The sequence below is a fragment of the Artemia sp. Qi Xiang Cuo genome, chromosome 10, assembly GCF_049724085.1.
Source record: "Artemia sp. Qi Xiang Cuo chromosome 10, ASM4972408v1, whole genome shotgun sequence".
Taxonomy (NCBI): domain Eukaryota; kingdom Metazoa; phylum Arthropoda; class Branchiopoda; order Anostraca; family Artemiidae; genus Artemia; species Artemia sp. Qi Xiang Cuo.
Window position 1 is genome coordinate 62,753,257 of NC_142803.1, and position 27,661 is coordinate 62,780,917.

Sequence of the window (27,661 nt, forward strand, 5' to 3'; positions counted from 1 at the left end):
AAATTTAGCCATCTCCCCCCGCCTAATGTGCAAATAAATATATCCTGAATTGTTGAAAACAAAATTCCAAAATTCAGTGCTACTTTTGTTGACAGCATTTAATAACTTGAAACAATAGGAAAACAGTTTATATTTGTATTGTCAAGTAATTGATTTTGATTGTTATAAGTAAGCATTTTTGGAATATATTACTCTTGAACAGCTTATTTAGAAACTAGTGATATGTTTTTAACAACTTTTCAGTAACTTAACTACTGTTATAACTTCTGTGTGTGGTTACAAAAATGAAATACCTTTGGGGCCCTTTTAAGGGCTCAAAATGCGATTTTCAACAGAAGGAATTTTTGAATTATGAAAAAGCATAAAAAAGGCACAAAATGATGCATTCACTTTCATCCTAGCTAAATTATTGTGTCACCTGCAAATTTACCATATTGGCTAATGACTGAGATTAGGCTGGCTGGGATTTGCTGGCAACATTGTTGAAACTTTTTTTGTTAAAACAAAATGCATATCATAGAAGAATAATTTAATTGTTTTGGTGTTTTCTATTATCTTTTTGATCCTTGGCCTATATTTAGGATCCTTAAGGATAGAGTGCATATTGTAAGCAAATTATTTCTTTTAGGCAAATTAGGAAAAACATTAAAAACTTAACTCATAAATGCTTTTACCTTGTCCCTAGGTCAGTTATGGAATCTAGTTGGCTATCCAATATATTCAGGTTATAAGAGTTTGCTTCTCAACATTTAAACTTTGACAAAAGTTATCCCTTGCCTTGAAATCTAGACTATTTAAATACAATTACTCTGCACATTAATCTTTGTCATAAATAAAAAAGTCTGCTTAACATTTAGATACTTTGTTCCAACTTTAAGATCCTGTGTTCCAATAGCCGTACCAATTAATTCCTTATTTAATTCTGTTTTCAAATATCTTCATCAGTTATTCACAATGTACCACACCTGCATCTTTTCTTGTATCAGTTGTACCCCTAGTAATGTTTAAAAATGTTTTAGTACTGCATTCCTGCTCTCTTGAAAGAAACATTGTAAAACTTTAGAATATTCTAAAATACTTTCTAATATTGGTATACCAATAAACCTTACCCATTGCCTACTCCTCCTTGTCAAAACACGTACCCTGAGTTTTGAATTATTCATGAAATCATGAATTGCTGTCATATATGTTGTAATGTTTAGTGTAATAAGGTTTATAAAGCTTACTGCATTTAGTATTAATATATAAATTTAACAGAATATTCATCATATGGAAATTTTATTGCATAAATACAGTTCAGGTTATATATTTAATTTTTATGGGGGGGGGGGGTGTGAGTTTAATGGTAGACCTTAAGAAATGATAAAAGCAAGTATTTTAGAATTTTGAAAGGATAAGTAAAGTTTTATCAATACATTCATCAATCAAACATTTAACTACCCCCTGCAAGGCTATATAGCCTAAAATTGTTGAATATTGCTGGATAAATGCTACTTTGGAAATTTATATGGCCTTTGAGGGTAAACTTGAAAGTCAGACTCAAGTCTGATTTTACTTGAAATTAAGACACTAGTCAACACTTACTCTCATTTAATACAAATGTTATAGAACAATGTTTTATCCTTTTTTTATCAATCTAGAATCATCTTGAAAAGAAGATATCAAACTTTTGCTGCCAATAAGACAATGCAACATAATTTAAAAATTAAAATACATTTTCATTAAATCAGATACATATATAAGGTACTAATTATTAAAAACAAATGATGTGCCCAAAAAAAATTTATACCAAACAAATTGTCGTGGAAATTATAATATTTAAAATAAACTTGTTGCACTTACAGGGAAAGCAAAAAAAAAGCTGACTGATGTAGAAATGGTCCACAGCTAACGTAAAACAAAATCTTATTGCATGACTGGGCTCATTATTTAGGAGGTGGTAGCGCCAAAATTTCCACACTAATTTTTGATAAATTTATATAAATGCAACTAAAAAATACACCAAACTAAATTCTAACAACACCAAGAAGATAAAAAATTATTCTGAATCTGAAGAAGATTTGGGATGGTTTCTTTTTCTTGTTACTTTAGATTCTTTTTGCTGACAAAAGGCTCAAAATACTCTTAAAAATTGGTTGCCTTGCTCAAGCATTTGTTTTAGGTCATTTTTCATTTTGTTAAGATTTTCTAAACAAGGTTCCTATAATTTGGAAAATTTTGTATCCATCTCATTGACATTCTTTGGCATTTCAGCCAACTCATTAATTTTCTCTTTTTTAGTTGTATTTGGAGAATTATTTGTCCTCTTTTGTATCTCTATTGTGACTGAAGCTGGTGGAGTTGAGGCCAGGGTTTCAAAATTAAAAGAAGTTGAAGATGAGGCTTCAAAATTAACTAAAATAGTAGAAGTTGAAGCTGAGCCTTCTAAATTTTTCCAACTTTCAGTATCAGATGATGCTGAAGTATCAGTGGCTAAATTCAACGCATCATTTTTTGTACTAGTTTTGGACACAAGATTTTAAGGGAATTTATACTAGGAGTTTCCTTACCGTTAAAAAGTAACAGAGGGTTAACGCTGTGTTCTTCCCCCTGATTGCATCAGTTTCATCAAAAATGGGTGTTTATCAACAGGAGATGACACTATCAGCCAGTAAGTATCATTGTATTTTCTATGTGTGTTTTTTTTTTTTTTTTTTTTAATTACCCCATTCGTCAGCTATTTTTTCATTGGATATCTTCCCAAGTAAACTCCATTGTTGGTCATTTCATGAGCTATGGATTTCTAGATTGAATCATTGGTTTTCTTTTTCCCTTTGAACTGTAACTGGATATCCTCCCTCTGAATTATTGAAATTAATAAATGTGTTGCTGCATTATCATTGTTTATTGATGAATCTTTTGTCCAGAGTTCTTGTACCTCAGTAGGCTTTTTACTTTCCAGTGGTACCTCAAAGACTTCATCTGGCTTTCTAGCACTTAATTCTTGGGAGTTAGTACTATTGATGATGAGCTGTGGATCAGTCCCTCTTTGGACAAAAGTATTTTCAACATATATTTGATCTCCCTATAAATGAAATGATATTTAGTATGCTATTTATGAGACAAACTGTTCTAACAAAAGAAATGTTTGAATCATTCAAAAATTTACATAAAAGGACTAAAAGTTTGCTATGTTTTGCAAAAAAATCTAAATTATTAATCAAACACTCTTTTCTAGCTTCAAAAGATTCAAATGTAATTTCGAGACTAAGGATTCTAAAGTAGGTCATCAGCTTGTAAATGCACCTCTGATATAAACGAGTCATTTGTAAAAAAAACACTCTTGTAGAAAATAAGCAAGACACCTATCAAATGTATTTTCACCTATCAAATGTAAGGTCATAAATGTAGGGTACCCTTAAGATAAAAATGAACAAAGCTTCAATTATGGATCTGTGTTCCTTAAACAGACAGAAGGGATAAACCATCAAGCTTTTACATATTCAATATCACTTTTGGGCTCTTTCTTTTCCAGGGAGACTTTCTTTGGATTTTTTTTCCATCTAATTAAAAGCAGTAGAGACAGCATCAGGTACAAATGACCATCTACTTACCCTACATATCTAAGGGATAATCATGCAGCTCTCCCATACTTCACTCAAACCCCCCTAATGTGCAAATATATAGCCGAAATTATATATTTCAAATGCATTCTGCTACCTTTCACTGTTTTTCTATTTCTTGTTTTGTCACAGTAGATTGAATTTACAGGTACACAGGTTAAAGTAAGAGACAGATTGGCAGAAACAAAAATGGAAAATGTGAAATTTCAGGTATAGATTTGAACATTAGGAGGGTTGGCTAAAGTAGAGCAGGGTTACAGGCAAAATGTGTTAGCTATTAAGATTTTCCAGAGTACACTTCAAAAATTTTTTGGGTAAGTTTGGAAACCACTTGATGCCAAAACTGCTTCCGCAAACTTGTTAAAAGATATTAACCCTCTGACACACCTACAAAACAAATTTATTCACTGGCTGGTAGTTCTTTTCGCATTGTTCGGATTTTAAATTATGGCGCTCAAGAACAAAACTAAAGTAGTGAAATGGAGTAGGAGGCTCAGTTCGTCGTTCTAAGAACAAAGAACGGCTTATAAGTGCAAAATAAACCGAACGGCGAAAACGAACGGCTTATTTGTAAAACCGAGGATTAGATTTCCATAGAACAACGAAAACGAACGCAGCTAATGATTCAAGGGCGGAGCAAAGCTAGGATGTGACGCAAACTGTCTAAAGAATGTACAAATTTTTTTGGACGTTCTGACTATGACTGAAGTATTCACTTCAGGAATGGAAGATTTCTTTGAATGTTTTCTTCTGCCATTATCGCAAATGAACTATATACTTACAAAAAAAAACCGGAAAAACAAATTAGCATTGGAATATAACAAGGCAAACGAAGTGAAATCTCCCAATCGTGGGATCATAATGAAGTGGCAGGAGAAGACTGGTATAAGGGGCTCATGAAGAGACACTAGAATTCCCCTGCACAGACCAGAAAGCAGAAGCCTTCATTACAATCTTGGTGTCACCTTGGTGTGCAGTTGCCACATTCTATGAACAGCTGGACAAGCTATACTCAAGGTATAATTTCCCAGCTGACCGTGTTTACAACATGGATGAAATAGGCTTATTCAATGTTCAACAGAAATGCCCAAAGGTTCTGAGTCCTAATGGGGCCAAGCAGCTAGGAGTAACTAAGTCACAGGAAAGAGGGAAACTAGTCACAATGGTTGGAACTCTCAATGCAATGGGGAGCTTTATTCCCCTGTACCTTATCTTTGGAAGGACTTGCTTTGTGGAAAGGCTCTTGGATGGCACTCCACCAGGAACAAAAGCTGTTACTAGTGAAAAGCAAGAAATGCCTGGCTGATGATGAAACTATTTCTTGGCTACTTTGGTCCTTTCAAAAGGTATGAGCCTTGCTTTCCTAAGTAACCAGCTCTTCTGCCCATGGATAACCCTGATAGTAACGTGAGCTATGACTTTATTTCTGCTGCAAAGGAGATGGGTTTGCAAATTCTTATTTTCCCTCCACACACATCAAATATGCTACAGCCCTTTACTATCCTTTTACTATCCATTTACTAGTAAAAAATTATTTTTACCAACCTGTTGAAAACTTTCTTAGAAACCATCCTAGTAGACCAGTCACAGAATACAAGATCTCTGAAATTCTTTGAGCTGCTTGCCCAAAAGCTTTCACGCCATTGATATGAGGGGTTTTCCAAACTGGGAATCCAATCCTGATGTCTAGCAATGATTTTATGCTGCTTCTGTTGATCTCTGTACTGACACTGATACTTCATTACACCTGTTTGACCTGGAAGAGGCTGTAAGAGAACCTACTGAGGAGATAAAGCATGGAGATTTTGTAATTGTTTTATATGCTACTAAGTAAAGTTATAAGTACTATGCTGGCAAAGTCTTGGGAGGTTCAAATGTAAAGATATAATGTGAGCTTCCTCAAACGAAAGCTCCCTATTTGGAAGTTCATATTCCAGAGACAAAAGATGACGTTTTCATGATGACAAGCAGACCTGCCTTGCGCCTGCCAAAACCTAGTGTGAGTGGTGGCACAGATCTTGCAGCAAAAGCACTGGCCTTTGATGTCAACCTTTCACACTATGCTTTTCAGTGAATAATGTTACAAGCTTCTGTTTTATATGTTTATCGTAATCGGAGTAGATTGTAGGTTTTTAATAAATGATATTTGGTAAAAACATTTCTGTGTCCCAGAGTACCCTCCTGGTTGTCCCAGAGTACCCAGGGGTCTGAGTACTCTTGGACAATAGAAGGGGGCTAGGAATATTGTTGATACCGAAAAGTTTATCAAGAGAATAATCTGTAGAAAAAAATCTGGGAGAAAGCCCAATTAGTTCCATTTACGCAAGTAGCAAAATCAAGTAATTTGACCAAAGAATTCTCCAGATATCTTTCATAAACTTGAGCATGTCCCAGGGTACCCACATCTCCCATAAATAATACCAGAAATAATAATCAAAATAAATTGAATGTTAAAGGTGCTATGCTATGACTGTTTATTTTAATTTCTGTACGTTTTGATTTTCATTTATTCTCTAATAGTAATTTCTGTTTCTTTTTAGGTGGAATCATTGTAGATTTTTATTTCTTCTGATTGTAAGTTTAATATGGCCTTTACTTTTCTTTAAAAACTTCTTTTTCGGAATGTTTTTTGTAATAAATTTTTGTTCATCACTGATTGCCAAAGTTTCAAGCTTTTCAATATTCCTTATTCCATTTTTTTTTGTATATTCAGATATTTAAAAATATAGGACAGTGTATAACAGAAACAATATAGGTTGAATCCATTAAGGAAGCTAAAAAATTGGTCAATTATTGAAGGAACTAATTGAACAGTTTGACTTATCAGTTATAACAGTTGAAGTTAGATAAAACTCAGTTACTAAAAATAATCATGGTTAGTTTTAGTTTTTTTCCTTATATTTTACGATAGTCTTATTGTATATATTTATTTTATCTTTTTTATAGCTGAAATTGGTATATACACATATAGCCAAAATATCCATTAGGCTATTGTACAGCAATTCATCACCTTTCAGATGATTATTTAGAGCTTTCGTAAACAGTAAGGACATATACTTTTCCAAGAGGAAGTCTTTTACTTTTGAAGTTTTAACTCTTCATCTTCTTTTTAGAGCTGTTGTACCTTATGTCTAACCATCTGAAAATATATTTCACAAGATCAAGTAACTTCAATCAAGAAAACTAGATGTGAATAATGGATAAGACTAAACCTTATAATCATTTTGCTGTTAAGGAAGGTAATTAATTCCTTAGCGATGACACATTTATATTTCTAGTATTAATCATTTTGCTGTTAAGGAAGGTAATTAATTCCTTAGCGATGACACATTGATATTTCTAGTATTATGTATGCTAATATTCCTCGAGAAAAACAGTCAGAAAACTAGAACAATATTGGCATAATGTATTATTTATTTATTAAGTAGTAGTTTCCTTTTATAAGTCAACAATGCTTCCAGGCTTGACAAAACCTCTCAGAGCCCTAGGGCAAGGGTTGTAAGTTATATCCTGTGGGTATTTTAGGTTTCTACGGAATGGGTGGTTCTATAAATTTCAGATGGAACTTATTTGATTGGAAATTAAAAGCTACAGCGCCATTTTTAAGAATTAAAAGTAAGAAATTCTGAGGTTTATACAACCACCCCTTCCATAAAAACCACTGTGTGCATGCCACCACTAACACTACATCTACTGCGTTTGCTAATACTACTTCTACTACTGCTACTGAACTACTCCAACTACTGCTTAAAATGCAACAACTTGTAACGCTTAGAGTATTAAGATGAAAAGTGTGTCAAAAGGTTACATCAGCAATATTTTTGGAACTATTTATTGTATCAAGGTGATACTTCCGGCGCATCATGAGGGGGATGTTCTGCCGACCAAAAGGCAACAACATGCTACTACTGTTACGAATACTGCTGTGTGGTAAAGCTTTCTAATTTAGTTAATTATTAATTGAATAAAAATATATTAAGACGCAAAAACAAAGTTTCAAAATACCACTTTTTAAGATGAAGATACAAATCGTGGAATGTGTGGGCTTGGAGGGAACTTGCTCAATAACCAATTTCCTGGCTAAATACGTCAATGTACCGGAAGGACGTGGTCAGTTTTTCAAATATATACCCCGATTTTTGAGACTGAAGGCAGACCTTTTGACTTGCCGGGTAAACCTCTGCCAGTTTATTTTCTCATTAGAAATACCTTGGGATTTTGTCGGATCATTGTAAGTGTCTGTATCTTATTATATATTATTGTAGTTTTTGAGACTTGTGGTCTACTTGGGACAGCCAGTCCCAGTAGAAAGAATATATCCGATTATATTATATGTTAAATGAATAAAAGTATTGTATTTTCGACAACCTCTCTACAATCTACCTTTAGCTTCTCGAAAATACCCAGTCGGTACGCCTCATTAGTTCGGTCACAGCCTATGGGACGCTACCAAAGTTTAAGTACCTTAGGGCCAGAGTTTATCTCCCCTATAAAGGGAGAATAAAGGCATCTACGACTACAACCACCCAAATACCATAAATATAACACTTCACGACAAATGGTGGCAGTTGGAAAAAGTGGGTGGAGGTGACTAAATAAGTTTGCAAAATAAAAAAAAATCGAAATGACCTTATCAAAAGGGGTAAGCAAATTGATATTTTTTAGCAGCACTCAAATTAGCAAAACTTCGAGCAGCTTTGCTCAAACTTTGGCTATTAGAAATAGATTTGTATCCCCTCAAAGATTTGGGTACAATAGAAAAAATGGAAAAAAGGCTCAATCAAGAATTGTAAAATAGAAAAAAAAATAGTATTCAGTTTTTAGCAAGTAGAAGCAAGTGTATAATTAGTAGTTTTTTTTAGTGTTAGTAATAAATGCAATGTAGTAGTGCTGTATATTACTAAATAATAAAGTATTTGTACCGTGAATTGAAAGAATAAAATAAAAGATAATACGTAAAGAAAAACAAAATCTAGCTGGACTGATGAAACTTTGGTAGAAACAGGAGAATTTTAGGCATAATAGTAGCAAATAGGGTCCTAATTCAGAGTTACTACAGGTACAGGCTATGGACTTATTGTTCAAGGATAACACTGCTACAATTTAGCTAAGGAAGCACATAAATTGTGGTCCGAACAATTATAGGTTAGAAGCTGCCATTTCTGAGTGTTTTAGGAGTAGAGATACTTCGAAAATATGGCATCTTACGACGTAATAAGCAATAAAATTACCTTTGTTAAACCTAACAAATACTAGGTTAGTTATGTAGTTTCACAAGCAAAGGGAAGGAAAGGATATATAAATATATATATAATTAAAGTACTTGAGGAAATTGATGGAAAAAAACGAGAAAAGTAACGTTATAAGTAAGAAAGCAAATGTGGAAGCTTAGCAAAAGTCGCCGAAGGAAGCAAAAAAAAGAGTTGTGACCCAGCTCTGATGGGAACTCTGCATAAGGCGAGAAATTCGGTGAAAGAAACCGTTAATCACAGAAAATGGAGGCATGGGGATAGGTCTTAAAAGGGTCTCCTTTACCTACACAGAGGACCTTCATCTGAATAATGGTGTTAGAAAAAGTTCAAATTTTGAATTAGCCGCACAAAATGCGTCCGAAGAAAGTTCTAATTTGAATTTTAAGCCATGGCTGCTTTTGAGCCATGTAGATGTAAAACAAGCCAGTGTTCATGCTTGTTTACAAAGAATATAAGCCCACATTAGGACAAACAGAGAAGGCAATGCATTCTTTTGGGATAGCTGATATTGATAATTCTGGTCCGCTCTTACGGTTACTCAATGACGAATCATCCTCAAGTCTAGTCTGATTATACATCAGTAGAGTTTAGTCGAATATCAGATAGATTTTATATCAGATAAATACGATCTGATAGTAGAAATCAAATAGAGTGAAGCCAATAGTCCCTTATATCCCAATTAGTCGACAAGTAGATTGTGCTTAGAAAACCAACAGAAAGTTTATCACGAAATCAATAACACAGGGCGTTAATAGGTGACACGTATCTTTTAAATAGGTGCAGTGAAACTAATTAAACTATACATATTTAGAACCAGCATTAAAAGGCAATTCTTTTAATATATATATTACAAAAATATTTTTTGGGGGGATAATTTAAAAAAAAAATTGTTTTTGAAAAATTTTAAAATAATTATAATAGGAAAAAAAGCGAGAGTTTACATTAAGTACGCGCTACATGTACAAGCTAGCTGTAGTCTTATTATAATTAGTTATAGTCTAATATAATATTTTTTTTTTAGTTACAAATGGTAAAAAGCAAAAAAAAAAGAAAATTTAAAGAAGCGCTATAAAGGTTTAAGCAAAACTTAGAATAAGCTTAGAATGCAAAAAGAGTGCTAGGTAAAGGAAACGAAAAGCGATATAAAAAATAAATTATAACCTAAAAAAACTTACCAGGAGGTAAAAGCCAACGACAAAATCCATTAAAAATATGCAAAAAATTAACCCCATCGTCACAAGAAAACCACAGTAGTTCAAGATAATAATTTTAACTCTAGCGATGTATTGGATCTGAGAAAACGAACTGGCACAGGAGAATCCTAGTTTAAACAATTGGTTTTCACCTGTGCCAACCCAAACACCCAAATCCCAATCCGTTGAACCCTAACACAAAGTAAACAGTATCTACTTTTTCTTTGAAAATAAAATACAGCTTTACACAACAAAATGAAACTCACAGTAAGGAACACTAAACAGAAGTTCATTCTTGTAACTCTCCCATATTCAAGCTTATCAATAAACCCCAGACAAGGAGCAACAAACTCAAAGCTATTTAGCCTTGCAACGGAAGTATTGTCTCTCTTTCTTTGGCAAATAAAATAGTAATTAAATCTGGGATAAAATTGGCAAACAGTATATCGTAAAAATAGCATTTTAAGGAAGAAATGAGAACTAGCAAATTTGGGACAAAACTTAGTTAAAATTGTTCAAAAAAAAATTAGCTGAAAAACTACAGTACTTTTCTAACACAAAAACATTCGAAGAAAAAATTCAATAATTACAGGTTGCAAAACTTAGACAACCCCCCCCCCCCCCCACCTCTTAACCTCTTAAAAATATAGAGATAATGAATTTGATCATAGAAGGGCAATCAGCATAAAAACTTGTTAAGGGTTTTTGAAAAATAGGTGAAACATATAAATATAGGCTTAGGAAAGACATATTTTACTGAAAAAGCGCGAAAAGACTTGAAAAAAACCCTTAGGCTCCATTGAAATAACGAAAAAAAATAGGAAAAGGTTCAAGTTGAAAATATAGCCAAACGAAATTAAAAGGAAAAGAAACTGAATGGAATCAGTTAAACTCTGTTATACGCATTTATTGAACTTGTCAAACGAACGAGCATGAAAATTGTACTAAATAAGTACAAATAAGTAGTCTTAATACTTCTGTCTTACCGTTACATTAGTTAACGCAGCCCTAGATTAATAGGAATTTTAGAGAAATGCTCAAAGTAGTCCAGAAAAGAAGTTTGGCTCCGTTATTCGGAAGTCGGTTTCAGAAAAATGAATAGTATGGCATGAAAAATAAAATAAAAAATCACATAATATCCATTTGAAGTTGAAACCTAAGACAAGACCACTAAAAGTGGAGAAGTTAAAGTGAAAATAGTCATTATCACTTGTATGTCAAAAACTGAATTACTGTGGGCCATGAAGGCCAGGTATTTTCTGCAGAAGGGCCACTTTTTCTGGAAAAAGAATAGCCCAAGATAAAAGTGTGCCCACAAATTATTAAATAATTAATTATTGTGTGTTCAGGTTCATAATAGTCTTTTTAGCTGTAGCCATGACAAGAGGACCTGGAAACGTTATAAGGAGCTACCAGAAGGCAATCATGGTAAGCGAACATTCAGAGTACAGGCAAAGTCTTTGATAATGGCATTACAGGTATAAGGTGAACAGCAAAATTTTTTTAGCTTATAAGATATAAACTGAAAATAAAGCCTAAAACCAAAAGGACATTAAAGCTGAAAAAAAGAGAGATTACAGACAAAAACGTTATAAAACTGACTCAAGTACCTAGAAATTCAAAAAGAATTGAAAAGCTGACGATTCTGAATAAACAAACAGGATTGTCGGCTACTGACAGTTAATGACGCAATCGAGTACCAAATCAAACCAAAGTTTAGAAAAAAAATGTATATATTCATATACGGGAAAGCTATACACTTTTAGAAAATGTAAATGAGAAAATATCTACTGTTATAAATATATTTCGAAAACCTTTTATAAACAGAGAATTGTATTTAAAAAAAAAAATTTATAGAAATGTAAATAGAAAAGTGATGTTATATGAAATATTGCCAAGCCCTTATATAGAGGCTAATCACTGTGCATAAATCTATTTGTTGGAGTTGTTTTTGTTTTGTAAATATTTTAATTACAGTTAGGACTTATAAAGTTGAGTATTTGTGTTTTTTTATTTTTTTATCATTCAAGAAGTATTCTACATTAATACTTCATAAACAATTAACAAAACAATAATTGGAATTAATTCCAATGCTTATCTATACCGTGTATTATTTTTTGAATGCTTTAAGTTTTAAGCAGTAGTTAAATATCCTTTCTAGTTTTGCGAATTAAAAAAAAAATACATATGTAAACTATTACACAATGCTTATATATATATACTATGTTTTTATCAACTTTAAGTTTTAACTAGTTATTTAATGTTATATGTAAATGTTTGACCTCGAGTCAACGTATTAATAATTTTTATTGTAGAATAATCCGTTTAGTATTAAGTTTGAAAAAATAATCCAGCGAGAAACATAATGTTTCGCCTGAAGCGGGTGATTATTTTTGGAGTAATTAAAAGAGAGAAAAGTAAACAAAAGTAATTAAACTGAGTTACGAAATTAACTCAGTTGAAATACGAAATTGAGTGTTTCTTTCTACTATATATGTAAAATTTTATACTTTATATGTATACTAATGTTGATATTTATTATAGAAACAGCATTAACTATTTTTTTGGAAATCAAATTTTTCATAACATCCTTTCGGATGCAGTTCTCAATCATTTCTTTGACGCATTTTTGGAAAGTAGCAAATTTCAAAACCAGTTCAATTATATCCTGATACCATCAGAAACCAAACCATACTTGATCAACTGATATTTGGAAACTACAGACTTTTCTACAAAATCATCAAAAGTGAGATAAAATCAGAACTTAATTTAGGCCTAGCTATTGTGCTACATAGCCAGATGGCTTATGTTATTGAAATATGTGAAAATGCTTTGTGCTGGAAAAATATGTGAAAATTTAAAAATCAATAATGTTATATGTAATTTATCCAAGGTAATTCTAAAAGGAAAAATAAACGGTATATTAACCACATCACACAGATAAATTAAATTATTAATGGGAATTAAATTTAAGCAAAACCACTAATATAATGTTTAAGCCGCTTGTGGTCAACTTAAAACAGAAGATGCATATAAGAAGGGTAAAAAGAGTATTTTTCAGTCCTAGAGACAGAGAAAAAGAGAAACAAGGATGAATTTCGAATTGAAATCCTTCGACAGAAAAGAACATGGCCTATATTGGACCTGAAACATGACCCTAAGGAAACCCATTGAGGGTATATGCACATAATGACCCAAAGATGGCAGCATAATAGCTGTAAACAAAATTAAGTTGTTTTAAAAGTAAAATATTGAGAATTGGGACAATTCTTCTTTAAATGGGGAGTATTGTGGTAAAGTTTTCTAATTTAGTTAATTATTAATTGAATAAAAATATATTAAGATGCAAAAACAAAATTTCAAAATACCACTTTTTAAGATAAAGATACAGATCTTGGAATGTGTTGACTTGGAGAAAACTTGCCCAATAGCAAATTTCCTGGCTAAATACGTAAGAGTACCAGAAAGACGTGGTTAGTATTTTATACATATACCCCGATTTTTGAGACTGAAGGCAGACCTTTTGACTTGACGGGTGAACCTCTTCCCGTTTATTTTATCATTAGAAATACCTTGGGATTTTGTCGGATCATTGTAAGTGTCTGTATCTAATTAATTATTTTAGTTTTTGAGACTTGTGGTCTACTTGGGACAGCCAGTCCCAGTAGAAAGAATATATCCGATTATATTATATGTTAAATGAATAAAAGTATTGTATTTTAGACTACCTCTCTACAATCTACCTTTAGCTTCTCGAACATACCCATTCGGTACGCCTCATTAGTTCGGTCACAGCTTATGGGACGCTACCAAAGTTTAAGTACCTTAGGGCCAGAGTTTATCTCCCCTATAAAGGGAGAATAAAGGCATCTACGATTACACCCCCCAAATACCATAAATATACACTTCACAACAGCTGCTACTACTACTACTAGTACTGCTGGTAATCCATAACTGATAATGCTACTACTTCGCGTACTACTACCACAACTGCTTTGATACTATACTATTAAGACTAAGTCTACAAAGAAAAAATTTGAAAGAATATTGAAGGAAAATTTGAACTAAATCAAAATACATATGCGTTCAGATTCTCGGAAGAGCGTGTTAATAATTGATTTGTGTATTAATTTGAAACTCTCAGAGATTGCTTAAATGGGAAGATCAGTTGACCGAAATGCAATATTTGCACGCTACTACTGATACTACTACCTCTGCTACATTTACTAATTCTACTGCTATTACTCAAACTACTGTTTCTTTTGCAGCTATTTGCTAGGAGTGTTAAGATGAACATTTCAGAAATTATATGAATACGTAGGTTATCAAAAGGACATATTGGCAGTAACATAGCTATGGCTAATTGTATTAAGTTGAAAAAGTCCGGGACGTGATGAGGGGAATGTTACTGACAAAAAAAATTGGTAATACTACTGCTGCTGCTAGTATTACTTAAAAAAAATTACTTGGAGAAAATTTTGGTTTTATTTTATTCTGCCATATAGGCTATGGTATATATAGGAATCGTCAATAAAATGCCTCAACTATTCTAGAAAACTGATGTCATGGTATTTTTCCTTTTTATTGACGATCTAGTCGTTTTTAAGCCTTTCTTTATTCAATTATTATAAGATAATTTTTCTAAATACAAAGAATATAAGACTACTACTAAGGCTGCTGCAGTCTACTTTTATTTTGAGGATATTGGTCTGTTAGTTTAGAGTAAAGGTATATTTCCCATCATCAGTTTCTAGGCTTTCGCCTGGTGATTGCTAACTTAAAGGATTCTTTTTTATTTCGTATTTTATATTCTTGCTATAGTTTTTAAATGTTGTATGAACTTTCCGCTGTACAGTTAATTCTGGTAGATCCAGGGCACTGTAGAGAAATTTATACACTAAGATATCCCCTATCTCAACCTTTTGACAAAACCGAACCGGAATGCTGCTCCTCTGGAGAGCATATAAACAAGAAGAGACATAAGCGACATTTTATTTTTTTTCATGGGTAGGCATGCCTGCGGCATCGGTATTCGCAGTGGGAACAACAGGAAAAGAAATAAGACGAAACGAGCGTATAGGGGATAAGGAAGAATGCAATATGTTGAAGAGATAAAAAAGGGAGGGAAAATAACTGGCATGGTTGTTATAATGCAAAATTTAAAGATGACATTGGTTCAAGCATGGAAAGAAAAACAAAGAATGAACTTTTGTTTAAGAATGGAAAGAAAACAAAGGATAAATTTATAACGATAATCAAGGGAAAAATAAGTTTTATTTGAACAATGTCATAACGTGACAATATTTGATTAGAAAATTAAGCGGTTCGCATTGATGCTTCAGTTCCATAGTTTTATCAAATTTTTCTCATAGGGACATTATGTGGTTGGCATGAATGCTGAATCGCAGCTATATTAAATTTTGTCACATCCTTTTTTCACTTATGTTTATTGATACATGCAAGTTTGATACATTGCAAGATACATGCAATGATACATTGCAAGGTATTGATACATGCAAGGATGCGTGTTTATTTGTTTCTTTTTCCCACGGGTGCTTGCGTTGAACCAATAGTCCTAGAATATCACAGAAATAAAATCAATATTTTAAAGTAAAATTCAATGGAGTCTAATAGAAAAAAAACAAAAAGATATAAATTTTTTTTTCCATGAAAAAGACTATGTCATTAAAACGAACAGAAATTAATTTAAAATTTTTTTACATAAAACGAGTTTGTCAAAGAAGAGTAAAGACCTCCATTAAGCTGAAAATGAGTAGAAATAAATTTGATTTTTATTGTCTGCAGTACTGAGGAGCTCATTAAGGAGATTATCAAATACTAGTTTTTAAAAATTTTGCCTCTTTGTTCCAAAAAGGACATAATCCAATATTCAAACTACCTAAACTGAAATAATTACTATAAGTTTATTTGCCTTGATAAGGATTTCTGTTTATTTCGTAATTCTTAAATTTCACTTCGTAATATGCACGTATCTGCAAAAAAATTCGTATAAATTGTTCAAGGTGGAAGTTCTCGCAGCCAGCTTCCCAGTTAGGGTCTTTGTACTCAACCCAAATTCAATGGCTTAAAAAGTTACGTCAATTGTACAGCTTTCCCCGGAGGTCTTGAGGATCTTTCAAAGCGTTATGAACAAAACTTTGTTCTTTCTGTGCACGTTGTGAGAAACCAAGACGATTCCAATCCTTCAAACTGAGAATTGCTGTTAGCTAGCTCTACAGGCGGATAAGACAAAAATATTCAAAATCAAAAAAGGGCATTATAAAATTCTGTTAGCTACCGCTCAAAGCCTAAGGGAGGACAGTTTTCTTTGAAATTGAAGCTTATTATGCCAAGACAGCTAAAACGAGGACTGAATGTAAAGAATCAACAGAAATAAAACAAAAACTCAACCCCCTCCCTTTCTCCAAAACAGAAAATCCTAGAAATGTGCATGACTAAAATTATTTGTTTCGGCAAGTTCAAAAGTTTTTTGCTATGTCAAATTAAAACTTAATAATTAAGCTGCTGCAAATTATGCAAGCAAGACCATTGGTAGATCTAGTGAGGGGCTTTACCCCCTCCCTCTGGCTCAAAACATGCCCTGGACAAAAAAAATTTTATTAGCAATTGGCAATAAACTTATTTACTAGATATTAGATAATTTTAAATAATCTTAACACTATTCCGTAGCATTCTAAGTTTTATACCAAACTTGCATGTAACCCGAAATTGGAAAGATAATGAAAATAATCGTCATCCCTCTCCGACTATTTATCAAATTCCGGGTATTTCCCTGTTTATACGCACCGAGTCTGTAGTAGACGAATATTTTTGTTGATGAACGTACTGGTTAAATTTCTCAAGAGTGATCCAGGGCTTGCGTGGGTTTTTTACTGCCGGTAAATATTATGAATTATCTTGACAAATTTATAGTATGATTGACAATTTTTGTCAATGATAATTGGCATTGTCTGTTTCTAAAAAGTATAATCTGTTTGTAATTTGTTACCCATCAGAGGCAACGCTATAGCATTACCTATAGTAAAGAAACATAAGGCTACAAAATATTATTTTAATCTTTTTTTTCGCAGAGGCAGTTCAAGTGGAAGGAGTTTTGTTGTATAAAGTTCAGATGGGACTCTTGCGACTGAAACTAGAAAGTTCTAGTCTCGTTTTTAACGCTCAAAAGTGATTGGAGGGCAAACATTCCCCCTCCCATGTCCCTTTTCTTCTGAATGCACCTGATCCAAATTTTGAGATCGCCATTGTGTTCAAAATATTCTGATGACCCAATAACTAAAACTTCTGAGTCGCCAAGACACCTAGAGTCCCCAGGGCAAGGGCTGTAAGCTATGGAAGCTGTACATTATTACCATGTACTATTTTTTCTTGGGAAAAGAAGGCTTGTTTGGTCCTGTATCTCGAAAGAGACCTAGGGTATTAAGGTTAAATTTTAATGAAAAGTTGAAAAAAAATCTTAAATAATCATAAGATACTCAATCAGTTCAGCTTATGTTGGTTTTATCATTAAAATAAGAGATCATGTTTGATTCTAGGTTTTTGAAAATGCTAAGGGCATTAAGTTGAAATTTTTAGGATATGTTGAGGGGATGTTGAAAAGTTGTGAGAGGGCATACAGACATCTTACTTTCTACTTATTAACTGCATTTCCCCAAAGACATCCAATTAAAATTTGAGAAAAATCATTTTGTAAAAAAAAGTTGAAAATTCCAACTAGTATTTCCAGGGATCATGACTTCCCCCCTTTCAGCCCTTGGTGCGAGTTTTTTAAGTTGTATAAGTTGTGCATTTTTAATATGTAATGCTATTGGAATCGCTATTGCTATTGAGAAAAAGGAGGATGTTTGATTCCGAACCTCCAAAAAGGCTAAGTGTATTAAGGAATTTTTTTTAAGGAAGTGTTAATGAAAGAAACACTAAGAAATTTCTTGGGCCAATTTTATTAGGGAACCCTTCGTCTGCTATATATCCCGCTTTTTTCATCAAATGTGTTGTTTCCGACACCTTTTTGAAACTTTTCTCCACCTCTGATAATAAGGAAATCTGACCGTCGTTCGTTTTGCAAGTATTTTCTTTGTATCTCTATTAGGACACGTAATAGTAACATTTTCCGGCGATATGGTCTTTTTGAGATTTGTCCAAAAATGGATAAACTGTCAAGTAGATTTTGTGACCGCTGCAATAGAATTCTTGATTTTCCACTGATTTTTATTTTGTGACCTTTGTTGAATGAGTTTTTAAAAGTTAAGTTGTCAATTTTGTTGCGTAAGTTTTGTTTTGCAATTGGCCTTTTCGTTTTTCCTTCTCTTTTTTCATATTCCTCTTAGTGTGTATACAAGATTATTATTTGGATAAACAACCCCAACAACATGGCTTTACAGTTCGAAAGGAACACTGTCAGCTGCTGCTGGGCAGACCAATTACTGACCATGTGGATATACATAGTCTCTTGATTTGGTTTGCTTCCCCATTTACGTTCCCTGAAGGTTTCCACGTAGCCTCCTGTTTTGATAATGAGATTTGTAACCTCTGTCATTTTGGAAACTTAAAACGACTTGAATTCTTTTGATTTAGTTTAATACTTGTAGCTGCAGTGGCATCCGTAGTTTTAGTAGTAGAAGTAGCTGCTATTTTTTGCTTCAATCGAGGTATGAGGAGTTGTAGCATTAGTCCCAAGTAATCGCAAGCAGTTCAAAGTAGTTCCACTCGTAATTACAGCCACTATTGGTTGCAGTAGGTCGCAATCATAGTCGCAAGTACTTTTGGGTGTAAGTGGTCACTGTCTTGTTTAATACCAAGAAAGTTGGAATTTATATACCCAGATTCGGGAAAAAGGGGTCTGTAAATAAAAGTTCAAATAGGGATAAAATCCTTTTAATAGACAGTGTTTTTTATAACAGTGATAGAAATTCACAAAAATACCAGATATTTCAGTCACATATACAGTGACCGTCATCAGTAGTAAAACTAAAATAAAACAATTTAAAACAAAAGTTTATATAATAAATCAAATAACACTACATATTGTTTGAATCTCTAATTCTTTTCAAAGCAAAGGCGGAAGCTATTCTCTTTGACCTTCTTGGATTCGGTTTATTAGCGTTCAATGGTATAACATTTGGACAAAGGTCAACTACATTGGGTGAATTGAACTTTACTCTGTCAGATTTTAATAAATTATCATAGATAGAGTTCGGCCCATATTCACCTGTATCCCGATTCAAAGAAATATTCTTGAATAAGATTTTCTTTATTTCAAGAGTTTCACGAAAAATTTGCTTTAAACCCCGATCCCTAGAAATCAAAGAGACATTCTCTAACAAAATAAAATGGTCTGGAAAGTTAAAAATATGTTCTGAAAGGGCTGAAGTGAAATCTTCAGACTTAGAATCTTGCTTTAAAGCCGAAGAAATAGAATCTTTGTGTTGTAATAATCTCATTTCCAAACTCTGGTTAGTACGTCCCACATATGAGCTTCCACAAGTACATGGGATCTGATAAACCCCACTTTGTTGCCCCAATGAAGGTAGATCCTTCCCAGAATTTAGAAAACTACCCAAAGTATTATTACTCTTTAAAGCTACCCTTAGACCATTGCTTTGTTAAATTCTTTTACGTTTTTCACTTAGCCCGGGTACATATGGTAAGGAAAAGATAACATCCTTCTCCCGAGTTGTCTCCGAGACTTCCTTAGAAATCTCTAGAAACCTTTTTCTTTTTTTTGAAAAAGTCTGGTTAATTAACCATTCTGGATGCATGTTGCTTATTAGTATTTTCCTTAGAAAAGACAACTCCTCCCCAACAAATTTTGGAGAGCAAATACTAAAGATCCGGTCAGTTAAAGAAATAATCAAACCAATTTTTACTTGGCAAGCATGACCGGAGCTATATGACAAAAATCTATTGTTATTTGTCAATTTTCTGTAAATTTTAAAATCCAGAATAGCTTCCGCCTTTGCTTTGAAAAGAATTAGAGATTCAAACAATATGTAGTGTTATTTGATTTATTATATAAACTTTTGTTTTAAATTGTTTTATTTTAGTTTTACTACTGATGACGGTCACTGTATATGTGACTGAAATATCTGGTATTTTTGTGAATTTCTATAACTGTTATAAAAAACACTGTCTATTAAAAGGATTTTATCCCTATTTGAACTTTTATTTATCGTCATGGAAAGGCAGTGTGGTCTCCGAAATTATCTAAGGGGTCTGTTTTTCTTCCGGATTCTTTCTTGTAAAAGCAGCTTATTCCTTTTTTTATACACTGAAGAATCCATGGACTGAGTGTGAAATTTCACAGTAAAAAGTATTTTCAAAAGTTTCACAGTTAGTTGCACTTGCATTTGCAAGTTTTCAGGGTCACAGTTACAAGAACCCGCAATTGCTTGTTCTTGTAGTCACAAGTAGTTTCAATCATAAGTAGTCACAACTACCAGCATGGGTGATAGCTATCGGACATCTCAGGTAAGTTGAGTAAAATAGATCTCTCATAATTTTAATTGGATGTGACAAATAAGAGTAGCAAACAGGTGTGTGGGAAGGCGAGTGATGGTTTCCGTCTAATTACTTTTGGCTCTTAAAAAGAGCAATAGAACCTACAATTTTCAATCAGATAAGCTCTTTCTGAAGATTCTTTGAAGACTCCTTCCATACGAAATTCCTTGTTGAAGAATCAAATAAATAAAAGATAGATCCCACTTGGCTATTAACTTAGTCTTAGGATTGAATTTACTTTTTTTTTGCAGAAGTTGAAGACAGAGTTCCAAGCGATAATGAAAACGTTCTTCGATGCACGCCACTAATTTTGTTGTCAAAACATGAATGCAATCCATTTACTTTTTGTTCTGGCACATCTGCAAAGCACGAGCCTGATTTTGACCATTTCAAACTAAAGCTGAATACTAGCAAGGACAAAGGTATGTTTACAAATATTTTTTGTATAGTCAAAGCTATGTTTTTGTAGGCATACCCAGGTCAAATGAAAATCGAATTAAATTAAATGCAATGTTTTCAGCCGCAGATGATAATATTTTTGAATGGTGTCAACTTATTTTCTTCAGTGTATTTGCAATAATAAATGTCAATAATTGTTGATAAATATTGGCTTTGCTTTAACCAAATGTAACTAGTCTGGCTTGAACATTATTGGAACGTGATCTAATTGTATCGGCCAAGGTTACCATCATCAGAAAATTTCAACTTTTGCAATATTCTTTACACGCTTTGGCTGGTTGTCAAAGTTTCGTCTCAATTTTGGGCTTTGAAATAAACAATTTTTTTGTGTTTAATTACTTATAAAGGTAAAAGATCGTGAAATATTGACAATAAAAATAGGTTTCATGTTAAAAGTATCAGCTGTAGCTGTTTTCTTAAAGAATAACAAACAACAAAAGAAAAATAATAGATCGTATTTGTAAGACTATGTAACTTTCTCTGACTCAAATGAATTTTATTGCTATAATCCAAGGAGCGTCATGAGCAAAGCACTTGTAAATACAATACGACTTACAGTTTTATTAGAAAATGGCTATACACAATTTTCAAACGTTTGCTTTATTCCGAAACCTTCTACACAAGCAGCTCCATAGATTTAGTTGGAAAACTCAAAATCCAAGTATATTAGAAAAAACAACAGTAAGTTGCTCTAATATTGTTTCTTTGCTTACAAATGTTGATGTTCCAACATCTGAGCTCTTATTAAAAACTGGAATTGACCTAAATTATCATTTAATTGAAGATTCGGTAACAGGGATAAATTGGTAAGTTTTAATGACCTTGGTAAATTTTTGGAGTAAGTATTTAGTGCATTTCCAATTTTGTAGTTCTTTTAGTCAACAAATTAAGGGTCTTCTCAATGGGGCACCTAAATCAGATTTACTGGGGCATATCTGCGTTGAACACCTTAAAATTGGGCTTTAGGTTCACACTTTTTAAAACAAATTTATTTCAAACATTACATGGATGACGTAATATCACTAGAATTATGGGGAAGATAAACTTAATGTTTTTGTTAGAACACCCTAATACATATGAATGAAATTTAGAGATTACTCTAGAAATTGGAAATGCAAATAAAACACCGTTTTTAGATATGCTAATTATTCGTAGCATTGATAAAATTATTTTATTATTTACAGAAACAGATATTTTGCAACATAAACAGATAAAAATATTTGATATATTTTATGAAAACATATTTTAAAGGTATTTTAAGCATAAATAGATTTTTTAAACGAAACCATATTTTATATGTTTTAAAGTTAAACAGACAAACAGAAATAGATATTTTGTTTTTAAGTCTGATAACCTCCCACAAGATAAAAGATAACCTCCCACAAGGATAACCTCCCACAAGATAATTTCTCTCGTAGATTTTGCCCCTAACATTTGCTCTGAATCTTATATTACTGCAGAAATAAAAGTTTAGAGACTTACTGTTTAGAAACGGTTATCCCATATTTTTTCTATTAGTAATATCATTTGCCTTAATTTAAAAGACCCTCTTCAAATCAAAGATGAATTACCATGTGAGGTTCCTGATATGCCCTCATATATAACGTACAATTACTACGGAAAAATTACAATGAGTCTAAAAAAACTGCACACAAAATAATTTATACATAGTCTTTACTATTAATTTTAAAGTCATGTATTTTCTAAACTCTTATAAAGATGAAAACCTTATTACTCGCCAACGTGGGGTTTATCAAACACCATATGATTGTTTCTATTAGTATATTGATCTAATACCAAAACTTCGAAAACGTCTGTAACAATATAAAGATGATACGACCAATGCCCTTTCTTCTAATTGTGCTAATAATTCTTTTGATTTTGCTCTAAGCAGCCATGTATTTGATAACCCCAGCCTCACGGTAATTTTTGAAAAATTCTCACTCATTAGAAATGATTTATGTGAGGTAACAAGAACTAAACTCGATGTAAATATTAATACTTCTTTAAGTGGGGATTTGGAGGAATATTCATTCACCGCTTTAAACACAAATTTAATTAAAAACGATTTCAAATCCTATTAAAAGCAAATAATCAATACCAGTGAGCTTTTTCCTAATGGAACATTTATGTTAGCTTCCAAAAAGCAAGAACAGCACTAAAACCATGTTCTTAATTATTTTTTTTTTCTCAGTTAAATGCATAGTTTTATTTCGTTTTATCTATCAGTCTCAGTCTTACTTCGTTGAAGTAAGGATTCTGGGACTTTTCTAATGTTCAATGTTAGTTGTATTGATTTCATTTTACTGTAAACCTTATTTCATTTATATTTGGTATTCTGAGGACGGCCCTTGGATATATTGCAGAAATATTCATTTGAGGCTTGAGCAAGCTTGTCTTAAAACTTTCGTATTATTTCAATTGTGTTTTTTTTTTATGGAAAGATAGTTTGATTTTCGTCCTTATTTTATTTTTTCTTAGGATTAGCGAACAAATCTGATGTGTTTCTTGTCCATTAGAATATTATATCTAATTGACAAAAAAAAATAAGCCATTTGAAATAATTTATTTAATTATTGATAGTTTTCACTTGCCAACACGTAGAAGACAAGTTTTTTGTGAAAATGTATTTCGTGTATATTTGAATGTATTGAGCACTTTAAAGATCTTTATAGGACAACTAAAATGAACGGGGATAAATCAATAAACTCTGTCATGGATCAAGGAAAACACTGTAACTTCCGCCTTTATCTTTTCGATTTTATGTTTCTCTTATAAATTATATAACTAATAAAATTCCAAGAATTTAAGTATAAGGTCTCGCGAAAACAAGGGTTAGACGACCATAGGTTTTAGCAAGTTTGAATGTGCTTAAAATTTAGTTATTACTAAATACTGTTTCTCAAGAATAACTTAGAATAAACAATGAAAACCGAATCATATGTCAAGTGTTTTTTTGCAAATCAAACTTCAAAAGTCTTTATTGAGTTTCAATAGATTTTTTTTTATCCTAGACACCGCTGTAACATCATTGTTTGACAACAATACTCTCAGACAAGGAAATGGAATACTTATGTCTGGTTTAACCGCTCTGTTTCTTAAACAAGAAACAAATGCAGATTGTGAACATAAACCACCAAGTGACCCCCAACTGACCCACGACTTAGATTTGTTTGACGAAAAGGTCTTCCATGAAAACTTGAATTTACCAAATGCATCTCAGAACCAACAGACACACATTGGGGAAAAGGCATTTGAGTGTCAAGTATGCCACAAATGCTTCGAATGTAGTTCTCATTTATTTAAACACTGGAAAATTCACATGGAGAAACCTTTTGAGTGTCAAGTATGTGAAAAAGGATTTACTTGTCGTTCTCTTTTATCTTGCCACCAAAGAATTCATACGGGTGAGAAACCTTACGAATGCAAAGTATGTACAAAAAGATTCTCTTCTAGTTCTAGTTTTCGTTTACACCAAAGAAGAAACCATACGAAAGAGAAACCATACGAGTGTCAAATATGTGGAAACAAATTTTCTGAGGGTTCATCTTTATCTTTACACCGAAGAACTCATACGAAAGAGAAACCATACGAGTGTCGAAATATGTGAAAAAAATTTTTCAAGTGGTTCAAATTTATTTAGACACCGAAGAACTCATACGAGTGAGAAACCTTTCGTGTGTCAAATCTGTGAAAAAAGCTTCACTTGCCATTCTTATCTTTCTAAACACCTAAGAACTCATACGGGAGAGAAACCTTATGTGTGCCAAGTTTGCGAAAAAAAATTCGCTTCTAGTTCTAATTTATATGGACACCATAAAATGCATACAGGAGACAAACCTCACGAGTGCCAAGTATGTGAAAAAAGATTCACATTTCCTTCTCAATTAATTAAACATCAAAGAACTCATTTGGTTTAGAAGCCTTTCGTTTATCAGGACTGTGAAAATTTGCTTCAGTTGTAGTGTTAATTTTTTCGTAGAAACCATTTGAGTGTCAAGTATGTGAAAAAAGTTTCACTTCTAATTCTGATTTATAATTCTGATTTACAAGAGCTTATAACGAAAGGACATCTCTTGGGGGTCAAGTATGTGACATTCAACTCATTTGAGCGTAATGTATGTACGAAAAAATTCTGCCTAGAGTCTAATTTATCAACATACTGTAGAATTCATAAAAGGATAGAAACCTTTTAAGTTACAAGCATGTAGAAAAAATATTTTTCCCTAGTTGGATTTTCTCTCAGATGATACACTTCATACATACCCGAAGTCACTATAAACTTATACTTTCAAGTATGAGTAGTAATGAGTAGTATGAGTATGAGTAGTAATTTTGCCCCTTGTACTCATTAAACTTCAACCGGGGGGAGGCAGGTAAAGTATAACGACTAGTATTAAAAATGAAGTTATTTCTTCATTTGTGAATACATCAACCGATGGTTTTCTCGATAAGAGACAAAAAACTAAGACATTGGTTACTTCGGTACACTCAATCAACAAGACCTACTTCTTCACTAGGTAAAGAAATAAATAAGTTATAATAAAAAATAAGATAAAAATAATAAATAATAAAAAATATATAATTTGAATAGGAAGTGCCCATGAATTCAAGAAATTTGTATTTAGGGGATATGTCACTTAATCTTAGGTTATTTATGCTTTATTGGTATTTCTCTAGGTGCTTTCTTTTATGTCAAAAGATCCTTTCTTCAGATACAACGGTTGGTTGCGGTTCATCTAGCGGTTGCTACATGTCAAAGGCTAGCTAAAGAAAAAAGAAAAATCCCAACCAGTGGCAGTTCTGGCCTCTCTTGCGCCCGGGGCAAAATCTATTTTAATCGTGCGAAAATTTCGTTGAATTAAACAGTTCGGCTATGGGTATAGCTATTTTCTGGTTTGTCAAAAGTAAATTTAAATGTACTACTAGATGGCCAAATCTGTTTATTCCAGTTTTCTGTTGAATTTTCGAAACATTTAGGCGCTTGCTCTTTTCCAAAATGTATTATCTATTTCTTGCTAGAATAAACAGTTGAAAAGTGTACCTTTGTATTCTGTGCTTATTTTTGCCATCTTTTCAAGACATTAAAATGTCTCTCATGTTCAAGCGGATGGACTTCAAACCTGGGAGTCATTTATCCTTTTTGTTTTTTCTACTGGACTACCAGTATTGACGAGTAAATTTGAGGTATTTTTTGTTGAAAGAAGACCTGACCTTCTGAAGAAATGCCCAGAGGAACGGGTGAATATTGGACAAATACTGGTAGAAGATCACCGGAGAAGATGCAGCCGACAGGACGAAATGGTCCTCGGAAGTAATCCCAAAGTTTGTTGGTTCCGGGCTGGACCGTTTATCGTCTCCTTATTAACGAAAATAAAAGTAAGAAAGTAATAGACAACCATGTGACACGCTTTTCTCATAACGATGTTGTACCTTTAAACTATTTGGAAAGGGCGATTTATAAGACTCACCTCGACAGCAAATCCTAATTTTCTGTTGGAAAATGTCTGGGCAGAGAACCTAAAAATTGTGCCGTACTTCACCAAAAACGAAATTGACCAATTGACGAAAATGACTTTTCAAATAGGTTGGAACTGAATTCTGCTGCTTTATACTGCATCCACTAGTAACTTTATTTTCATTTTCAAAATAAAATTCCGTTTCTGTATACTTTCATACTTTAGTCTCAGTGTAGATCAAAGGCATTAACTCTAGCGAAATTGGGCCAAAGAAAATCCCTCAAGAGGATGTCTGGTGTAGCTGACACTCTCCTGCTTTGTAAAGCAAAGCTTGAGAGAACTCAAATGAAACTGTAGACGTTTAACGTTAGCACATTTGTGTTTAGTGAATTTCTATAGAAATACTCTCAAAGTCGTGTAACATAGATATTTCAAAACACCGCCAATTGGGTAGGTATTTTGTACATTGTGGCACACTGTTTCAATTAGAGGAGCTATGAGAGGCTTCCTTGACTGATTTTCAAATCCTCGAAAACTCGAAGTGTGAAAGCCTAGTTAAAGTCCCATCCGTCCTTGAAGATCGTCTTGGGGCTTCTTTCTTTGTAAAGACCCAGGCATGCATTCTATATGTATCATGGTATTCTGGTAGGTGAAAAAGGTTCAGTAGGTAATAAGGAATGAATTTTACCTCCTGTTTGAGAGGTGACCATGAGCGCTAAAACCAAGAATTTAGTTTTCAAAGACGATCTTTACGAGAAAGAGTTAATCCATCTGTTGGACACGGCCAAGCCACCGTAGCTGATCGGGCTGGATTTTCTAGATAATTGTTTTTTTTAGCTGTAAAATGATGGAGGATACTATATCAGAGTAGATAACATCATCGATTTCACGCGGACATTTAGTTTCATAGGCTGCGAGTCTGCACGTATTCATCGTCGAAGTTTCGCATCCATAGTGACCACTAGGGATAATCTAAGCGTCAAAAGGTCTTGTGTTAAGTCACAGAAATTGTTCTTTACTTTACCATTCAGGCTAAAGGGAAAAAAATGAAGAGTTCCCAAGGGCAATAAGGTTTTCTATATCTTCTGAATGGTTTTGGTCACCCCCCATCCAATGTTTTTGGTTTCTCAGTGAAAATAATAAGTCAGTAAAATCGTGGCGCTTTGAGCCACAATTTT

The 27,661-nt window shown here is 33.0% G+C and overlaps 1 protein-coding gene and 1 long non-coding RNA gene across 4 annotated transcripts; one reads left to right on the plus strand and one right to left on the minus strand.

Moving 5' to 3' along the window:
- The first annotated feature begins 1,376 nt into the window (after positions 1-1,376).
- On the plus strand, positions 1,377-26,065 carry LOC148948012 (uncharacterized). 3 transcript variants are annotated; one of them, XM_089095654.1, is made up of 4 exons: positions 1,377-2,650; positions 6,716-6,841; positions 20,817-20,987; positions 24,481-26,065. In XM_089095654.1, the coding sequence occupies exons 2-4, from the start codon at positions 6,799-6,801 to the stop codon at positions 24,942-24,944; spliced, it is 678 nt and encodes a 225-aa protein (XP_088951780.1). In that variant the 5' UTR covers positions 1,377-2,650; positions 6,716-6,798; the 3' UTR covers positions 24,945-26,065. The 3 variants fall into 3 exon arrangements, with proteins under 3 accessions (XP_088951780.1, XP_088951778.1, XP_088951779.1); XM_089095652.1 differs by having other exon boundaries at positions 24,039-24,768; XM_089095653.1 differs by lacking the exon at positions 6,716-6,841 and having other exon boundaries at positions 24,039-24,768.
- Positions 2,702-6,164, minus strand: LOC148948013 (uncharacterized). Its single transcript, XR_016142277.1, has 2 exons — positions 5,148-6,164; positions 2,702-3,064 (listed from the first exon to the last, which is right to left on the minus strand). It is a non-coding gene; the product is annotated as an uncharacterized LOC148948013 (long non-coding RNA).
- Positions 26,066-27,661: the final 1,596 nt, after the last annotated feature.

Coding starts and splice junctions, on each gene's coding strand:
- LOC148948012 (XM_089095652.1), top strand. CDS start 6,799: ATGGATAAGACTAAACCTTATAATCATTTTGCTGTTAAGGAAG. Junction 6,842..20,816: donor TCATTTTGCTGTTAAGGAAG/GTAATTAATTCC, acceptor TTTTTTTTGCAG/AAGTTGAAGACAGAGTTCCA. Junction 20,988..24,038: donor GAATACTAGCAAGGACAAAG/GTATGTTTACAA, acceptor TTTTTATCCTAG/ACACCGCTGTAACATCATTG.